The sequence below is a fragment of the Anabas testudineus genome, chromosome 6 (genome assembly GCF_900324465.2).
Source record: "Anabas testudineus chromosome 6, fAnaTes1.2, whole genome shotgun sequence".
Lineage (NCBI taxonomy): Eukaryota > Metazoa > Chordata > Actinopteri > Anabantiformes > Anabantidae > Anabas > Anabas testudineus.
The window spans coordinates 18305128-18323730 of NC_046615.1; the positions used below are offsets into that span (position 1 = coordinate 18305128).

The 18603-nt window shown below is 41.8% G+C and overlaps 1 protein-coding gene across 1 annotated transcript in view; it reads left to right on the top strand.

The window, feature by feature from the left end:
• The window catches only part of kcnq1.2 (potassium voltage-gated channel, KQT-like subfamily, member 1.2), a 134609-nt gene that overhangs the window by 66319 nt on the left and 49687 nt on the right, over positions 1–18603 (top strand). Inside the window, exons 14-15 of the mRNA XM_026364583.1 lie at positions 17004–17079; positions 17953–18047. Of these exons, the coding sequence (XP_026220368.1) occupies positions 17004–17079; positions 17953–18047 (171 nt within the window). The remainder of the gene's footprint in view (positions 1–17003; positions 17080–17952; positions 18048–18603) is intronic.

An 18603-nucleotide genomic window follows, 5' to 3' on the forward strand; every position in this document is an offset into this window, starting at 1 on the left:
TTGGCTGAGTGGGAGCTCCCCTGTCCCTGTCCTGTGTGCTTGTTGGATGATGAATGACCTTCAGGCTCACCAATGACAACTCTGCTCCTAATGACTAACTGGCTGACTGACTAACCCCAACGGAGGAATTTCTCTGGAAAGGCGTACACAGACAAAAGCGTGCACACACACACACACACACACACACAGAGCACAGGGTTAATTGTGACATGCACCCTTAGAGAACACTCTCTGTCATAGTGCACATTACACATACTGTACAAGACAGAATATACAGTATTTTTCTCCTCTCTCCCTGGTGAAAGAAACACGTGACAGACGTTGTTCCGATTAATCACTGACGCCAGGTTTGAATGTATCATATTACTTTGGCCAAAGCCCTGATATTTGAAGGCTTTGAATATGATCATAGATCAGATCAGTAAAAATGAACACAACCTTTTTTCTTTCTTTTCCAAGTCCATATTTTCCAGCTCTGAGTCTATTAGGCACTTCCACAGAAGTTGGACAGGGAGGCTGGGGTGGGGAGAAGAGGGAGGGAGAGGAGGGAGTAAAAAGAGAGAAATAAATTGCGAGAGCAAGAGAAGCAGTCCCGTTACTGCCATCAGTCAGCCAACTGGGCTTGGTCCAGTTGCTAGGGGTTCTGGGAAAAAGACGCCATCATCTGCAAACCATCATCCAGTGTCCATGCTTGGACTGGATTTCAGCACCTGTCACCCATCGCATCAGTGTGACACACTCAAATAAACATCCAGAATTAATCACATTATTACCACTGAACCCAACATTATCTCCCTCCTGGTTTTCTTTTAACAACAGTTTCTAAAATGAACCAACATTCAGAGCTGTGGGTTTTCCCCCCTGATTTCTGCTGCTTTTGTTCTATTCTTTCATTTATAGATAATAGTTACGAGGCACATGTGTGCTCATACGCAAAGCTGTCAAAAGTTTGGGTGCGGTTTACAAGCTGTTTAGTCACAGTGCATTGAGGGAGGGCAGTGTGGTTGGTCGCTTCATTGCTGGGTTTCTCCCAAGGTTTTTTTTTTTTTTTTTTTTTTTTTTGCACAGAGATGTACTACGTCAACGTCTGCATTCTTATTACTCACTTTATTTTATAACTATCTTTGGATGCATGCATATATGTTACATCTTACCATACATGTGGGTTGCTTTAAAATGCACATACACCTTGGCTGATGTACCAAATGCTAAACTGTATACAACTACAACTAACTGCAAATGAGCTTTTTCAGCATTTAGCTCGAGTACAGCCTTACGGAGCTGCAGACAAGGTTGTCGTCTCGTGTCAGGCAGCTGCATTTTCAGTTGGCCTTCTGATGCAACAGATACGCTCCGACAATCCAGCTGTCTACACAGACTGTGTGTGGCTAGCATGGGACTCACACTAAATGCCCGTACAAGTGACCCCATGTGTATTTTTGTGCTTCCAGACTGTTTACTTGTGTTTTACAGTATGTGTTTAGCTGCAGTGATTGTACGTTGGGCTCTGTGCACATCCAAAATGCAGGTGACCTACACGCATTACTGTGCCTGAATGTACCCTGTGTAGACACAGATGGAGCACAGAAGCTGTTGGTGCTGCTCTGCTAACTTGCTGCTCACACCGGTGCATCCCGTGTAGAAACTGGAATGATGTGTGATAGCCGCAGATTTTGGTGGACCAGCTTTACTGCAATGTGGGGAAGTGAAGTTACTCTCCTCCTCATTCTTTAAAAACTGCTATCCTTAAGAAACTAAACATTCAGAAGAGATCTTGCACCAAAAACCATATGCTGGCTGACTTGATAGTTCTTGTTGGAGAGTTTGACAAGATTGGATCTGTCCCGTCCTTGCATAATAACAAGATCATAACAAGAAATTCTCACACAAGAAGCGAAGAGAAAAGGAAACAAGCTCGTTTCATAAACATTCAGCCTCCAATGAGTTAGACCAGTCCTCCATGAAGATGAATGCCAGCCCCGAAGCTACAAGGAGTCCAGAAAAAAGAAAAATCTGAGGTCAGGATTTGTGCTGGCAAGACGTGCAGGGACACTACTACACTACTGTGTTATCCAAATGCAGATTTTATATATATAAATATAATTTTAGGCTTATTTAGTAATTGAAAACCAAAAGTAACTTTTCTCTGCAGTACAGCATATAGTATAAAGGCACACCTCTAGCTGATCATTGTCCTCCTATTCTCCCACATCCCCTAAAATATCTGCTGTTGTCTTAATTGAGAATCTCAATTTTTATACTATACTGATGTTCAAAACAATTAAACAAGTGTTGTGCAGCCTAAATGTGCTTGAAGCAGGCCAAGAACATAGTGTATGTGTAGTCTTTTCGTTATGCATGCTGTGTGGTCATCCCTACTGTATTGTGTTCTTTTGTGTGTGGTGTTTCCATAGTTTTACTGTTTTACTTTTGCAGGTGTGTTTATGGTGTAGCAGGTGCTGCTGGCTGCCATGCTGCACAGTGAGGAAAGGAGGGAGTGTGTCATGGCCAATATACGAGGGAAAGAACCTCTCACACATGGCACTGGTGTTGAAGGCCTCTGGAAAATCCATTTAAGCACTCACACAGCCTGACATGCTCACAGTGAGCCCTAAGACTTAAGTCACATAAATACACAAAAGCACACATGGGGAAAAGACGTGGATTTGAGGAGAGACTGTTTTCACATTTAAACATACACACGCACACAGACCAAACTGCAAATACTAGCTCACTTACAAATAATACTTAACTCATGTTGATATAGCGTAGAAATATCCATCAGTTGTTGCATCAGACACAGGATGCAGAGTTTCTCTCTTTTTTCCCCTCTGTCTCTTTCACTCAGTGTCAAGGTCACTGCAGTTAGTTTTCTGTCTTCTCTGTAGGTGGCACTCTCCCTCTTCTTCCCTCCTTCTTCCTTTCATTCACTCACTCACACAGTGCACCAGTGGTCACTGTACACCATGTCGGACTACACTATGTAAACAGTGGAGGTGTTTGTGTCCACAAAGCTAGAGGCCTTTTTTTTTTTTTCATAGTGCCTGCAGCTACAGTATATGTTGGAGTCAACGTACAGTGTGAGCACGTCTCTGTGACATTAACGTCACGACGCCTCTTCCCTTCCCATTCGCTGACACACACACCCGCTCAGTGTGAACCCGGAGCTGCATTGTTGACCCGACTTTTGGCTGTTGTGTCTTCCACTCAAATAAAATCCGAGCTCGTTATCACAGAGCAACAAATATTTACGTCTACCCTAAATCGCGGAGAAACATTCTCATGGCCTCCCTGATTGGTTGTGTCATCCACAGTCCTGCTGAGTCAGCGCAAGTTCATTTTTAGTGATGAATCATTTTCCAATAACAATTTAAACGACTCTCCTGTGCACAAGTCCTGTAGGTAATTACTATATTTACGTCCTGTTGCATGGAGCCAGGCTGGCGGTCACCTGGGTAGCTACACAGGTATTCCAGTCGCACTGTGTAATTTTCATTTTATACCAGGGGAAAACTAAATATTTGCATTCCACTGCAGGACGAACCTCTCCTACAAAATGTGAACTCTCCCACCATATAAAATATCCAGGCTCATCTCCTGGCCCTTTGGGGTGTTTGTGGCCCCAAACCTACCATTACACCATTGGGTGATATCATGCTTAAGGTTTATGCAAGAAGGTGAAACCTAAATGGCTGAGACAGTGTACATGTTGACGTGATCAGGTGTCAGGTGTAGTAGACGACTTGACACAGCGGAAGAGGGTCACTTCCTCCTCAGACTTTGATGTTAAGACTCATTTCAGTGCAGCGCTAGACCAGGAAAGAAGGCTTGGGGGAACATAATAATTTGAATGAGCTGCCTTTGTTTTGACTAGATGCCTTTCTCATTACATGCTGAGTTGTGATTGTGTTGGGATTGTGCAAGCTTCAAACATCAAGTTGGAGGGAACTCAATATTTCAGTTATGTTTTTCCAAGGTTAATTTTATGGATGACTACAGTGACATGGGAAAATAATGTCTTCAGAACTCATGAGCGTTCATTCCACTCAATCTCTTTTCAATGTGATTTGTCAGGCACACAGTTCCTGATGACACAAGGAAGACCAAGTCTATACATTTATAACCCATCTGCAGGAAATATTCAGGCAGAGAATCTTTAACTGGCCCCGAGGGAGTGAACCAGAACATTCTGTTGTTGTTTTCAGAGAGGAAATAATCCGTTAACACTAGGATGCGCTCCGCTGGCTGCCTTATTTATTTCCTTTCAGAAGCAATTAGGGTCCGTTAATTAAGTCCATAAAACTCAGGCAGAAGTTGAGCTCTAGGCGTAGCCATGGCACATAACCTGGCATGTTCCTTGGAAATAAAATGGTGAAGTTTAATCATTCACTGGAAATGGAAAAGGCGAGTCAGTGGGGGAGACCTGGTTTTAATCTTGGAGGGAAATACATTTAAGTTTTGCTTCGCCATAAAGGATGGCCTTGGCAAGATTAGTCATGCAGCAGATCATTATAAATTGGAATTTGAAATGAAAACAACAAGGTGTATTGGGAACATTTGGTTACCATTTCCTTCAAGAGCCTTCATCAAGTCGAGCATGCAATACATGAGAAATGACACCTTGCTAGTAGATTAAGTATTCAGGAGACTTTATTATTTTATGTTCAGGCAGATCCTATGAGACTGTGTGGCATTTCACATTCAACAAGTTTTGTCTATATAACACTTAGCATTCATGTGTGACTGTTTGATGGATTTTCATGTGCTGCACACCAGGTGACACGTGTTCAACAGATTATGCCTGTCTCCGATGGCAGATTCTTCACTAATGAACTGTCAGTGCTACACTTGTGACAACCCTTAGCAAAACAATACCAAAGGGCCCCACAGAGCTCTGAAGTGTGTGGGTGTGCACGGATGTGCATGTGTCAGTACGCTGCTGTTTATTATCAGGCATTCAGTGTGTGAAACCTAATGTAGTGGTAACATATGTGTTCATGCATTAATAATAAACTACATATGGAAGCATATTTGAGTATACCGTATGTGTTAAACAAGGCACTGTATTTTGTGTGTGTGCATGTGCATGTGAGAAGTTGTCTAGGGCTCAGCACCTGTAGGTGGGTGTTCATTACAGCAGCCCTGAGTGATGGCTTGGCCTATGGGAGGCCCTTGTTCATTGTCATCTCCCTTCATTTAATTAGCCCTCACTCACAGGTCGGAGGAGGCCTCTGAAGCCCCTTTTGTGTGTTTGTGCGCTCATACACATGCATATGTTTAACACTGGGCTTTATTCTTGATGTGGTGCCAGAGGATACACAAGTGTGCATGCCCATGTACACATACGCAGAGTGTATCTACATCCACTAACCTTATCACCAAACCACCTGTGCATAATTTTAGGAGAGATTACAGTGGCACAGACTGGCCCTTGTTCCTGTGATACGTTGAAATTACACCTCAGTACTTCTTCAGAAACAGCAGCATAGAGCCTAATGTCTCTCTGTTTCCATCTCTATCAGGGACTTTCACTCGAGGAGATTAGAAGTTGACTCATTACTGGAAATGCTGTAAGCAGGCCTGATTGTTGTGAAATGACACTGGGCTCCGCTGCAAAAAGTATCTGTGCAACTGGTAAAACATCATTCTATTTTAAGCCGAATATATTTTAGACTGCATGCACATAATATCTACAATGAATACCACATTTTATCACTAACAACTGCTCAGATTTCCCCTTGCTTCAGAGTTTAGGCTGTGCAGATGGCATGTGTTCCTTAGTTAGTTGTTTAAGTCACTGTATGGTAATGTACTGTAGAGACAGAGTCACACACAAACGCAATCAATTAAGATTCAGTGTAAAACAAAGAACAGTCTTGCCTGGAGTTTTTTTTTTTTTTTTTTTTTGTAGTGTAGCTGCTTGTGCAGGTCATTCTCTGCGGCGTGTGTGCTGGAGTTAAGCTGCTTATTAAATGACATCGCTATACCCCACCTTGGGCCCGGACCCACTTGGCCTCGAGCGAGGAGAGAAGAAAGAGCATGAAAGTGAAATAGGAGCAGTGGACGAGAATGCAAGTGAGGAAAGAGAAGGTGTACAGTTTTTTTTTTTTGCAGGGAGAAGACGTCAAGAATACAAAACGAGTGTATGAAATCGAGAGTGTGTGGTTGAGGGTGTGTACTATGTATTTTCACTATGAATGTTTTTGTGTGTACATTTGTAAGTCACTCAAAGAAAAGCAGTAGCACAGTCATTCGTGTTATGTTCAAATATGACTGTTCAGAAAAGATCTGAAATATTGAACTCATTTTGTGAAGATGCAGCTTGTTTCATATTATATACTCTGTGTATAGTTAATACATGTATTAATAATAATAACTAATACCAAGACCCTTCAACCAGGAGAACTGGGAGCTGAATCACCATCACTGATCCACAGTTGCCCAATATAGTCTATCATCATTTTTTACATGCAGACATACTTGCACAACCAACAGAGGTGTAAGTAAAACTTCAGTAGGAGTAGCGGGTACTTCCAGCTAATAATGTTTAGTGGAGTCAGTACCATTTCTACTTGTTGCTCGCTCACTTACACCACACACTCCCTCCAACACCACTCACATGTGTTCTGGCATCGCTTTGGGCCCTCGGGTGGTGGACGATGGGGAGGAGGAAGGGAAGAAGGGTGAGTGTGTGGGGTGGGCGGACTCCTTCTTAGCTCCTCTTCTCTTCCCTCTTTCGGACCTGTCAGGCAAGCGGCCAGGGAGTAATGTGGAAATGTGGCTGGCTGGCGTCGACTTGATTAAGTCTGCGCACGTGTCTCTGCAGAGAGGAGACCCCAGGCTTAATCAGCCCTAGCCCTGACACTCTCCTCTTCTTCTATTCTCTCTCTTTTTCTCCTTATGTCTTCTTTCTCTTTCTCTCTCCTCCTTCCTCACCGCTGCCTTTCCTCTCACTCCTCCCTCTCCGAGGCTGAAGGCAGGGTTATTTTCTTCCCTTTGCCCTCCTGCTTTTTTTTTTTTTTGCTGATTTTCGTTTTCCTACTTTTTTTTTCCTGTCCTCCTTGCACCCAGTGTGTAACTGACTTTTCTTTTGTTTGCAAAGCCCTTCTTTCACTCTCTTTATCTTGCACTCTTTCTCCCGCTGCCCTTTCTCTCGCTCTTTCCTTTTTCTTGCGCTACTCCCCCTGCCACCCCTTTCTTTCTCTGTTGTTTCTATGTGCATGTGTTCAAGGCTGTTCTTTGTACGAGTATGTGTATCCTTATCTGTGAGGAGCGTTGAATACACATGTGCTTTTGTGTGTGTAGTATGTGAGCTTGTGCTTCCCATAGTGCAGCAGTGTGCACCATGCAGAGGTAGACAAGGACCACTCGTGACAGCTCCAGGCTACCTCACCTCCTGCATGGAGAGGATTTCATCTATGAAATATCCTCCCCTCTGGGCTGGCCTCAGTCCAGCTGTAGCATACACAACACTCAACTTTACGATCCTACACTACTACACTATCTACTGAGCTATTTTCTTATGTTGTTCTCACAGCAACTTATGTCATATCATGATGAAATGGAAGAAATGGGCTCAAGTGAATTGTAGTGAATAATTAAATAACCAGAATAGAATTATTTAAAAGAAATAAATGTGTTTTTAGCATTTTATTATATAGCATTAAGCATCAAAATCAACCATACAGACGTCTCGTGGATAATTTAATAACTTAAATTATGTTCAAGATACAAACCATGCTTCAACCTGCTATAGTGGTCCTTGCGATGTTATTTTTCCTTGGAATTTTGTTGTGAAATGATCTTTTTTGTCTTTTTATTGGGAAAAAAAAACTATATTAATGATTCAAACTAGAGATTTGCTTGCTCCCAACATTGTTTAATCCGAAAATAAACAATATTTACTTTATTTCACAACCCAGGCTGCCTGACCTACTTCTTCTATTTCACTAATGTACACTGTACGTTTGGGTACTTGTTGAATATACTGTGAAGATGCTTACTGTAATGCATTTTAATTATTTCTATCTATCTTTCTAGTGGTGAATCCAGTATAGCATTGTGTGTCAGTAAATCAAAGGCCTGTTTGACTTTGTAATGTTGATCAGTGGTAAGCTGTGAGTGACAGCTATTTTTAGGAGCAGGATGAGGCACTCCAGGTTTTCCTGGAGCAACATGCCCAGTCATCATTTGATTTACACACTCAGATACAGTGAACAGAACACTGTGCATTTTGCCAAGATGGCCTATGCCATGCTTATACAAACAGCTCAGTGTCAGAACCCACATTCGAACACACAGTCACACTTGATGCCCACACCTTTAGCAGTGTGGCTTACCTCCATAGTAAGTCAGCAGGCTGACACGGCACCAGCAGCAGATGTCGAGCCTTTGCTCCATCCATCACATGCTGTCGTTATCCCAGTGTGCTAAATGATTCTATTAGCGCGTCACGTTGGCCCCTCAAAGCTCCCACTGTTCCCACCTCCGCAATGTGGTTCCAGCAATCCAACCCATGCGTTGATAATTTGCCCTGAAAAATTGGCCGGGGACAAGCATCCAATTATGGCTTTGCACCCTGTTCCCAGTGCCTCGTTTCAGATAACCGCTCTCATAACCAGGCTTTTTGGAAAACAGGATGGATCCCACACTTCTTCTTCTGCATCTTTGTTTTCCTATTTAGGCAGTGTTTCTCTCTCTCTGTATTTCTTTCCTGCCCTATAGTTTTTTTTGTTTGATGTAACCATTGCTGTCGCTTCGTGTTGTTAGGTGAAGCATGTTGAATATCAGCTGATTTCACGTTAGTTCAGTATTACGACAAATAAATGCCTCTGAACTTTAGCCTGTCATTTAATGCTCTGGGCAACATACCAGCATATCTGTTTTTTCTGTCTGTCAGCGTGGAGTAGTATTAAAAGTCATTTTTCATCATGTTTAATACACTCGTCTGTACACTGCATTGTTTTTATTAGTTCACTATTACATCAGTTACAACAAATTGTGCAGCTCTGTGCATGATTCTCTGAATCTGTCTTGTATTTGTGGGCTGACATTTGGCACATAGCTTGCTCTCTGTTGACTGGCCCAGAGATTAAATCATTTCTTATTTCTGACATATTATTACTTTAGGTTATTATTGCACCGTAACACATTTTCTTCAGGCTTTTGTTTAGAATCTGAGTTTATTCTTATCTTTCAGGATTATAAATTGGACTCTCTGTTCACTCTTTGCTCTGAAGTTTGGCAGCTGCTCCTGTTTTCAACATCATCCTAAACGTTCTGGCTATTGTTTGCTCCCCCACTCAAATTAGATTTTGTGATTTTTGGAGCACAGTTTCAGGATCATCAGATCTGGCTGCTCGCTGTTGTAGAACTTTGACACAAATGAACAAATATAATTTTTAGACCATGTTGGAAGTCAAGATTCGAACATGTTGAACAAATGTTAAAAGGGGGTATGAAATGAAACGTATTGATTCAAAATGCTCAGGTTTCACTGTAAGATAATATGTTAGTAGTATAGCACCTCAAATGGGGCCTCAAACTGTATTCAAATGTCGTTGAAACAGCTGTCTAAAAACATTTAAATAATGCTCAAAACAGTGCTAAGAGCAGTGATATGGGCCCATATTTCACATTCACACACTCCCCTCTCCACCTCTCATCTCGCCCGAACATTAGAAGGGTCAATTTGACCAATCATAGACCTTGCTGCACCCAGCGAATCCCCTGATCATCTTTCATCTCCTCCTGGGCCTATGAACTCTCAGTGTACAGTCATCTGATCCCACTATAGCAGCAAGCAAGACGTATTTCCTCGCCTGGGCTGCTTACATACTGGTGGAGGTGGGATTCTTGTGTGTAGTAGTCGCCTTTAAAATATAACAGTGTGCCTCGTTTTGCTCACGTGTTCGCTGTGTGCATGAACATAGAAGAACTGATATGATCTGTCATTTGTTCCAGTCACACAACACCCCACAGTACTCAGCTTTCCTTGCCAAAAGTTAAAACGAGGAATTGGACCACTCTAATAGTAGCAACAATGAAATACTAAAACACACCCTAAAATAACGTAATACAATAAAACACTGACAACAGTAGCGAGAACAAAACGCTAATTACGTACGTATTAAAATAAGTAAAAGAAAAGTAAATGTAACTAACTGAATTACTGATTGAGACAAAGAGCAAATTGAAGATGTGATTCCTCACAACACCTCATTGTCTAAATACACATCTTTATCAAATTCCCTCTCGGTCAAGAGGGAATAGTCAAGTCTCTGGTGTTATTTGATTGTAGGCTTTTCAAATCTTTTGGGGCACATGCTGTTTGGTTTTTTTTCGGGTCAATTGAGTCTTCAGCCAGGGAAGTCCCAAGTAATTCAAGCCTCACTAAAGTACAGTCCTGAGTCAAGTCTCAGGTTCTCATCTCTGTGACTTAGGTTTGACTTAAGTCCAGGTTTTATGTCACGTATGCAGCCATCATAACAGAGGCTGAAAATGCTTTTCTCCTGGTTGTATAAACTATAAGAACACAGAACCTATTAAGAACACGGAACCTATTAGAGCGTCTGCATATTGAGTAAAGTGCATTTTGAAGAAACTGCACTGTCAATAATGTGACTCTGTCTGTAGCCCTTCTGTTTCTGTCCTGTCTATCTGCCTGCCTGCCTGTCTGCCTCTCTACTTGTGTGTTTAGGCTGCTAGTGTAATTACCATCCAGGCAGGGACAGATCTGGAGACAGAGGCAGTGTGCTAATTGTACAGTGGACTAGGAATGGAAGCTATTAAAGCAAGTCTGCCAAGACATTCTCAGGCTCATCTGTTGCCATAAATCCCTCCTCTCCACTACAACTTAGTACTGTTAGTGCTGCCGCTCCCTCCAGTTCCAGCATAATATTATTTTATTATTGACTAAGAAGGCTGGTGTGCAGAAAGCGAACAAACTAGACTCTGGACAACATGAGGTATGGAAAGAAATAAATGGAGGAGTCCTTTTACTGGTCACCAGATAATTTTGTCTGTGTTTATTAGCCTGCCTCTTATCTTTTATGGCTGTGTAAAAGAAAACCAAGCTAAAACAGACACTGGTGTGGTTGTTCATTAGCTGGAGTGTTTCCATTAATTTCCTCGTCATGCTTTGAAAGACGTTTGCAACATTATGTTTGGCAAGACCTCTCAGACATATCTCTAATCTGAAATCCTCTTCTCTGTCTCCCACTGGGAATCCACCATTATTTCTTTTCATGAATGTTTTTATTTACTATAAACCACTAAACACACTGAGATGGAAGTTTTCAACAAATTAAAGTGGCATATGTGCTTCTTTATTCATTTAGATGTGACAATAATAAATCGAGGATGGAAAATGCTACTGTCTGCTTTCAGAAAAACAAAACATTCACAGCAAATGCCATCTGCTATTAGAGTAGTCGACCAGGCCCATGGCTGAAAGCATGAGCAAAAAGGCTGACCACTGCTGAACGGCCTAATTAAACAGCAGTCTTTAATGTCAGTAAGCCCCCTCATTGTAGCCCCCACACACATGAATGAAAGAATAAGGATCTTTTGAGAAGGACCATAGTTTTATAATCTAAAGCCATTGGCTTAGGAAAGGGAAGCCCCTTAGCTAAGAAGGCCCACAGGTCACCCTCCATCTCTTCCTTTCTCTCCATTTTTCTTTCCCTTCTTCTTTGCTCTCTCTCTCTCCTCTGTGCTCCTGCTGGGTCCATAGCCAGGGTTAAGCCAGGCTGAACGTGGGCAGGTCCGTGACCGCCACCTCCAGCAGGCCCTTGCTTCCCTCAAGGGCAAAGTGGTGCTAATTGTCCCTGCATATACACATACTGAAAAACACACATGAACAAGCATGCGTATTAGCATGACCAACCACTGGGCTCATGTGCCTGGATTATTAGAGCACTATGAAAGAGATTTAATCCAAATAAGGTGGTTGTGAGACTAAGAGCATAGAGGAAGGGGTGGACTTAGGTACTCGGAGGTTGTCCCAGTAAATGGCTAGGGGAAAAAAAATTTGAGATCCAATGTGAAACCTCCCCCCCCAACTTCACCTTACCACTTACCACCCCAAAAAATCTCCCCACCCCACCCAGGCGAGGGGACCCCCCGACTGGCAGCAATAAATAGATTCTTTCTCTAACATGCCTAATCCTGCTAAACAGCAACAAATCCTATTAGGCCATGGATTATAAATCCTTCTTCCCCACCTCTCCCTCTCCTTCCCCTCTAGAGAAACCCAATCGCCCTCCTGTCTTCATAACATGCACGTGCACAGTCACAAACAAACAAAAAAAACACACGAGATCTCTAATTGATTTGTGTAAGCTTAAAGCTGACAACCTGAGATGGTACAAAGCACTGGAACCATATAGAGTAACAGGAAAACTACTGTACACCAGATATATCATTCTGAAACAGGAGGCAGTGAATCATATCATTTGTCACGCATTAGTTAACGGCCATGGCACGGACTGGATGCATCATAAAGACAGAATTCAAAGTGTGAGAATATTGGTTCTCTGGAGTTTTCACACGATACCACTTTGATATAAGACTGTTGTGTGTTCTAATTAGCTGCACATCTGTCAGTGACAATATGTGTTAAAATACCACCAGTGTGCACGCTTATAAAAAAAAACAAAAAAAAAAAACGTGTTGAGTGTTGTGACGTGTCATATGCTGCTCTTTTAAACCTGCTGTGAATTTCCAAGCCCCAACACATATTAGTGGTTCAAAAGGTGTTGATTTCTGTCCCACAATGCAGTGTAAATATATTACCTACATTTTCACTATCAAGACCAAAGCGTTGGCTTACGTGCATTCAGGCTTAGTGCTTATGAGAGTGTTGATGTCAAAAGTGTTAATACGGTAATGGTCCTGAAACTGAAACACCACCCTTTAACTTTGCCGTTAAAGGGTGGTGGTGGGTGCACATTTTAGGCAGTCTGTTCTGGATGTTATTCATAGTGTTGCATGAAGACAACAATATTAAAAATGTGTACTGTAGTTGTATAATAAAAAGAAAAAATCAAATTCAAACTCTGGGTTATTTATCACTGGCTTTTTAAAAGTCAGCACATTAGCAGAGCTAATGGCTCCATTGCTCATTTAAAACTTTTAAGTGAAAGTTCCTGGAAAATGTAGGGCTAAAATAGGTTGCCTGTCTGACTGACTAACTGTTCCATGGCCATAGTGGCGTAAAGAAAAATTACTGATACATGTTAGGCTTAACATTTAGACTGGAAGAAGTTTTGGGACCAAAGAGGGGGTCATTAACCCCAAATCTACCCAACTCTTTAATTAGGCTCACTTTGAAGACTAGTTGCAGCCGCCACCCTCTCTTTAGGCTACACCTTAGAACATTAAATTAGTCTGGTCTCATTTGTGAGGTAACCATTGTTCAAATCTCTTTTAGATCTTTTTTGCTGCACCTTCCAAAACATATTTAAAGGTACAATATGCCACTTTTAGGAAGCAGGAAAAGCTGTGGCATAAGACTCAAATCGAATCATGTCAAGAATAGTTCACCAGTCATTAGACCACTTGTTAGAGTAGTGTTCTCTGTGTGGTGGGGAAAGAGCTGTGTGTGTCTCTGTCCTCCCCAAAATAATAACAGGTTCTGTGACTTTGCATCATTAACACTAACCATGGGTGGGACCTTTCTGAGGTCACCATGTTGTTGACCATCTCTCAAGAGGGGTTATTTTCCTTGATGAAATTCTTTCATGAGCTTTATAGGAGACTTTTATTCAGTGTCATTTTGTATGCATGAAATCAAACTATATGCTGATGCTTTGTACAAACAACATGATGGAAGCCATGCATCTGTCTGCATTTGCTTTATGCTGTACACTTCTGCATATACATACAGTGTAAATGTGTTATTGAGGGAATGATGGTGAAAGTGAATCTGCAGTATCTCTGGCTTCTCTCTCTGTGTGTCTCCTTGTGGTCACACACATCAAACACGGCTTGTTCTCTCTGTTCTCTCTTTGTCATTAGCCTTTAATGGGGACTGGACTTTGATGTGTCTTTGTTGCTGTTAATTATCTCCGGCATGTCCTGAACAGCATCTATTGATCTGTGTATAAAGGACATGGAGTGAAGCAGACGCAAAGGGAAGAGAGAAGCTATTGACTTAGAGGCCATATTTAACCAGCTGCATGCCATACACGTCGCTCTTACAGCTTCAGGTTCAGAATTTGTCAAGACTCAGAGCCTAATTTAAAAACATATCCGCAAGCCCCATTGTTACACTGAGTGACATGCTATTTCTTTACAAAACATGTGGTACGGATAAGGTGACTTTATTCTGTCAAGCGTCAGTTTCTAAAATTGTTGTTCCTATGAAACCGGGTCAATTTTTGTGGACTCCTCATTAAACAGTAAACCTTGCTCTTATGGTATAATGTCTTAGCAGTGGACGTTTATAATTCTTCACACGGCACCCTCTGGCACGCCATCACTTTTAGATCAAACATGCTTGAAAGAATGTAGTCGTCTTATCCTTCCAAGATATGATAAAGGGATGTCTGTTTTTGAGGAGAACAGAAGAGGAGCACATCTCTTTGATAGACTGAAGCACCAGTCATAAAGCTTATCTCACACACAGACACACACACTCAGATGCACACACAAGCAGGCCAGCAGTCTTGCTGGGACCTGACCATAGCACATTGCTGTCTAAGGCTTCATTCTCCTGACTGACTCTGAGGTTATTGCAGCGCACCATGGAAGCACAGGATATTTGACGGTCCCCTGCCAAAGAAAAAAGCCAAGGGTGTGGGGGGATGAAGGAGAGTTGCCATTGACAACTCTAAGATCTCCAAAGTGACCATCTGAAAGTGTAAAAAAAGTGAAAACTTATTAAGGGAGGAGGGTCCAGGGGAGGCCATGGGGCTAAATCTGTCACAGCTTTTAGACAGAGGGACAAGGCCAGTTCAAGACTCCAACATGTGAAGCTTGTACAGTTGAACAAGGAATAGTAAGGCTGTTGAGAAGAGTTAGAAATTGAGATTCAAGCTTCAGCTTTCCCATAGAGTATTTATCTTACTGCTCAGGTGAATTAACAGTTTAATGAGCTTGGTGTAGGTGAGAGATGAGCTTTTCTGACTCAAAAGGAGTCCCCAGAAGACACTGGCATCAATTAAAAATAAACACTAAAACAGAAATGGAGGCAGGAGATGAGTTAGAGCTGACAAGTGTTTGAAGGGCAGGATCAGTGGAGAGATGTGGGAATTACATTCCTTCAGTTTCTGTATGCCAAATGTTTAATGGGGTGGGGGCGAGGGGGGTGTTGTGTTGTACAAAAACCCCTCCGTGTTATTCTTTTATCACATATACCAATGAACATGTGTGCACATTTGTGTCAAATGCAGGAAACGAGAGGAGGGCAAGGAGGGAGTAGGCTACAGTTGTACAACGATCAAAACCGCACATGTTTTTTGTTTCCTACATGTGTTTTCTTTCCCAATTACGCTTGAACCTCCGAGTCACACAGAAAATGGGAGGAAAAAAAAAAAAAAACATCCTTCTTCTCATCCATGAACGAAGAGAGCAAGGAGGTGGGTAGAAGGTGGGGGGTAGAGTTTTTTGTTTTTTTTTTTTGGCCAAAAGGGCCTCATGCTCTTTATGTTTGGTATTGTTTGTGTGCATTTCCTTCTATAGCTCGAGCAGGCCTTGCATGGAGGGCAGGAAAAAAGACAGCGGACCGACAGCCTTTGATGTTCATGTTTTATGGTCCCATGTCAGAGCATTGTCTGTTAAGTCCTTTTGTTGTCCCTCGGCCTAATTAAGACCTCAGAGCGACTTGTTGACTCCACAAAGACCCTTGTTTGGGGAGGGTGGTGTGTACATTTTGTATGTGTGTGTGCGAGTTTGCGTGCGCAAGAGGGTGTGTCCTCTTTCACTGGGACATAGCTTGAGAGAAACGTTAAAAACAACACACACACACTCATTACTCCCTACATACAAAAGCATCGGCTTTGACATAAGAATGAAGTCATTCAGTTTCTGCTTGGAGTCCTTTAAGTGTACAAGAACTTGTATCTTGCCGTCTCGCTCAAAGCAGCAGCACTTACCGCACACATGCAAACATCCAATGCATTTAGTGCATTTCCTTACTGGTCCTCACAATGATAGCCATACAAACACACATGTTCTTTTGAGGCCTACCAGTATAACTTTGATGTCTCAGATACCAGCAGATGTCTGAAAGGTGACCTGTCTCTCAGACCTACTGTAAACACTTGATCTCCTAACAAAAATTAGTTGCATTTAATATTCACATTTAAGGTGTCCCTCACTGATTAATAAAGTTTAGGTTTGAAATAATTAATTAAAACCTAATTAAATGAGGAAACCGAAAGCTGTAGAGTGCTTATGTTCTTCCAGCATTTGGCCCATATGCACAAAAGGACATTCTGCAGGTCATTTAATATAGTCTAATTAATATGTGATGTATTTGGAGCTTCCTCATGAAAATGAAAACATAAAGTAAGAGTATACCTTTCTCAGATTTACATGATAACTAAAATGCTTGGGTCCTGACCTAAATTCAGGGTCACTGTCTAGTCAATTGAGAAAGCATGTGTCTGTATTTATACTGTGTATTTTCACTGAGTGACTAAACGCATGCCACATCCAAAGACACATTTCACCAGTGCACATCACACAGAGTGCCTGCTTAAAAAAACAAATACAAGTGCATCTCATTTAGCCTCTATGGTGTGCATGTATGAGTTTGTGTGTTATTTGCATCAAATGGTTTCTGCTCCATACCAGTGGGTTTTACTTTTTGTTGACGCAGATGTGCCGCTTTGAGCCGAGGGACGTGTTTTGAGACTTCTCCTAAATGGAAACTGGGTTTCTTCTGTTTCACTTGTACTAGGTTGAAGATTCACACTTGTTACTGATAAAGCTGGCAGACAGAGTGCTGACATAAGTTTTTCTGTACATGAGTGTATCAGCCTCTCTTTCTTTCACAGGTTGTCCCATGCCCAGAGATCAGCAGTAAAAGTCTTGCGCAGAATGCAGTACTTTGTGGCCAGGAGGAAATTTCAGGTAAGCAGAAGAACATTCAGACGAGCAGAGGGAGAATGAGGAAGGAGCGGGTCACAGAGATAAATACAATTTGAGAGTGAGACATGTAGTGAGAGAAGTGTGCTGTGTGTGTGTGTGCTGTGTGTGTATATGTGGTTATACAGGAAGAGAAAGGGGGAGCCCCAAGGGCATATATCAGCTGCAGCACTGCTGTGCATGTGTGTATGTGTGTACGTGCCTGTTTGAATGTAAATGCCTGAAACTTGCACCTGCATGTCTTCTTTGTGCTCACTTCAGTTCAGGCGTTGTATCATGGGAAATCTTCTAACCTCTCTCTGTTGCTACAGGACTTCAGTGGCACTGTACTGCACACACATACAGTACACTTACACACACTCGTGGCCTCACGTAGCACTGAAGTCAGCAGAAATTTTGTGCACTTAAAAAAAATATATAATCATATTTGAGATTCTTTGGTCATAATTTTCTTGCTGCATGTTTTTGCAGAATCATTCCTATATTCCTACCATTTCCAAGTTTTCTACATGTTTTCAATTACGGCCTAAATGAACTCAGCTGCTGATGTTCTACCCAGTGTATAGCAAGGATCGCCTAAAGAGTTCACTGGGTTCTTTCTGATGCTGCTTACGTCTGTGCCACACTAAACAAAGCTGTGAAAGGATCTTAACAAGATGGCTTTCTTCGTGACCATGCACTTGTCAATGCAGACACACACACACACTTAACAATGAACCCTTTGCACCCAAGGAGGTTGGGGATGTTTTTGGGGACCAAGCAACAGAGGCTGTGGATGACAATGGCTTTTGTGTCCCTCTGTGTATGTGTGTTTTTGTGTGTGTGTGTGTGTGTGTGTGCTTGCTCATGGATCCACAGCAAGCACGGAAACCCTATGATGTGCGAGACGTGATCGAGCAGTATTCCCAGGGCCACCTCAACATGATGGTCCGCATCAAGGAGCTACAGAGAAGGTGGTGTATTGGATGTTTTGATTCTTTCTCACTCTTGCTTCTTCTTTTTCTTTCTCCACCTCTGCGTCAATTGATTGAAACGTTTTGCACATTTTCGCCATCATTCTGGATAATTCAGTATCTCATAGTAACAAGAAGAATGAAGAAGTCAGAAAACATAGAACATATGTTCTCATTTAAAATGAAATAGGTTATATTCCATCTTCAATCTGTGTTGTTCTCTTCCCTGCTCTTTTTAAAGTGAACACTCTTTCATGAAGGAGGTCAGTTAGGTAATAAATTAGGTCAGACTTATGTAAGGGCATCACCTGTACCTCACAGCACCTTTTGCTGTAATTCAGCTGAACCATGATAATGTGCTGTGAAATTTTAAAACCATGTATTGTATCAGTTAATCAACAAAAGTCAGATCTTTTTGACAGTTTAATTAAATTCACATGAAACGCTTCAAAACAAAGAATAATTGATTCAAGGATAACTTCTAGTAGGTATATAAAATCCAAGATGACATATTTTTTTAGTAAGCCTACAAAGATTTATACCTAAATAAAATTTA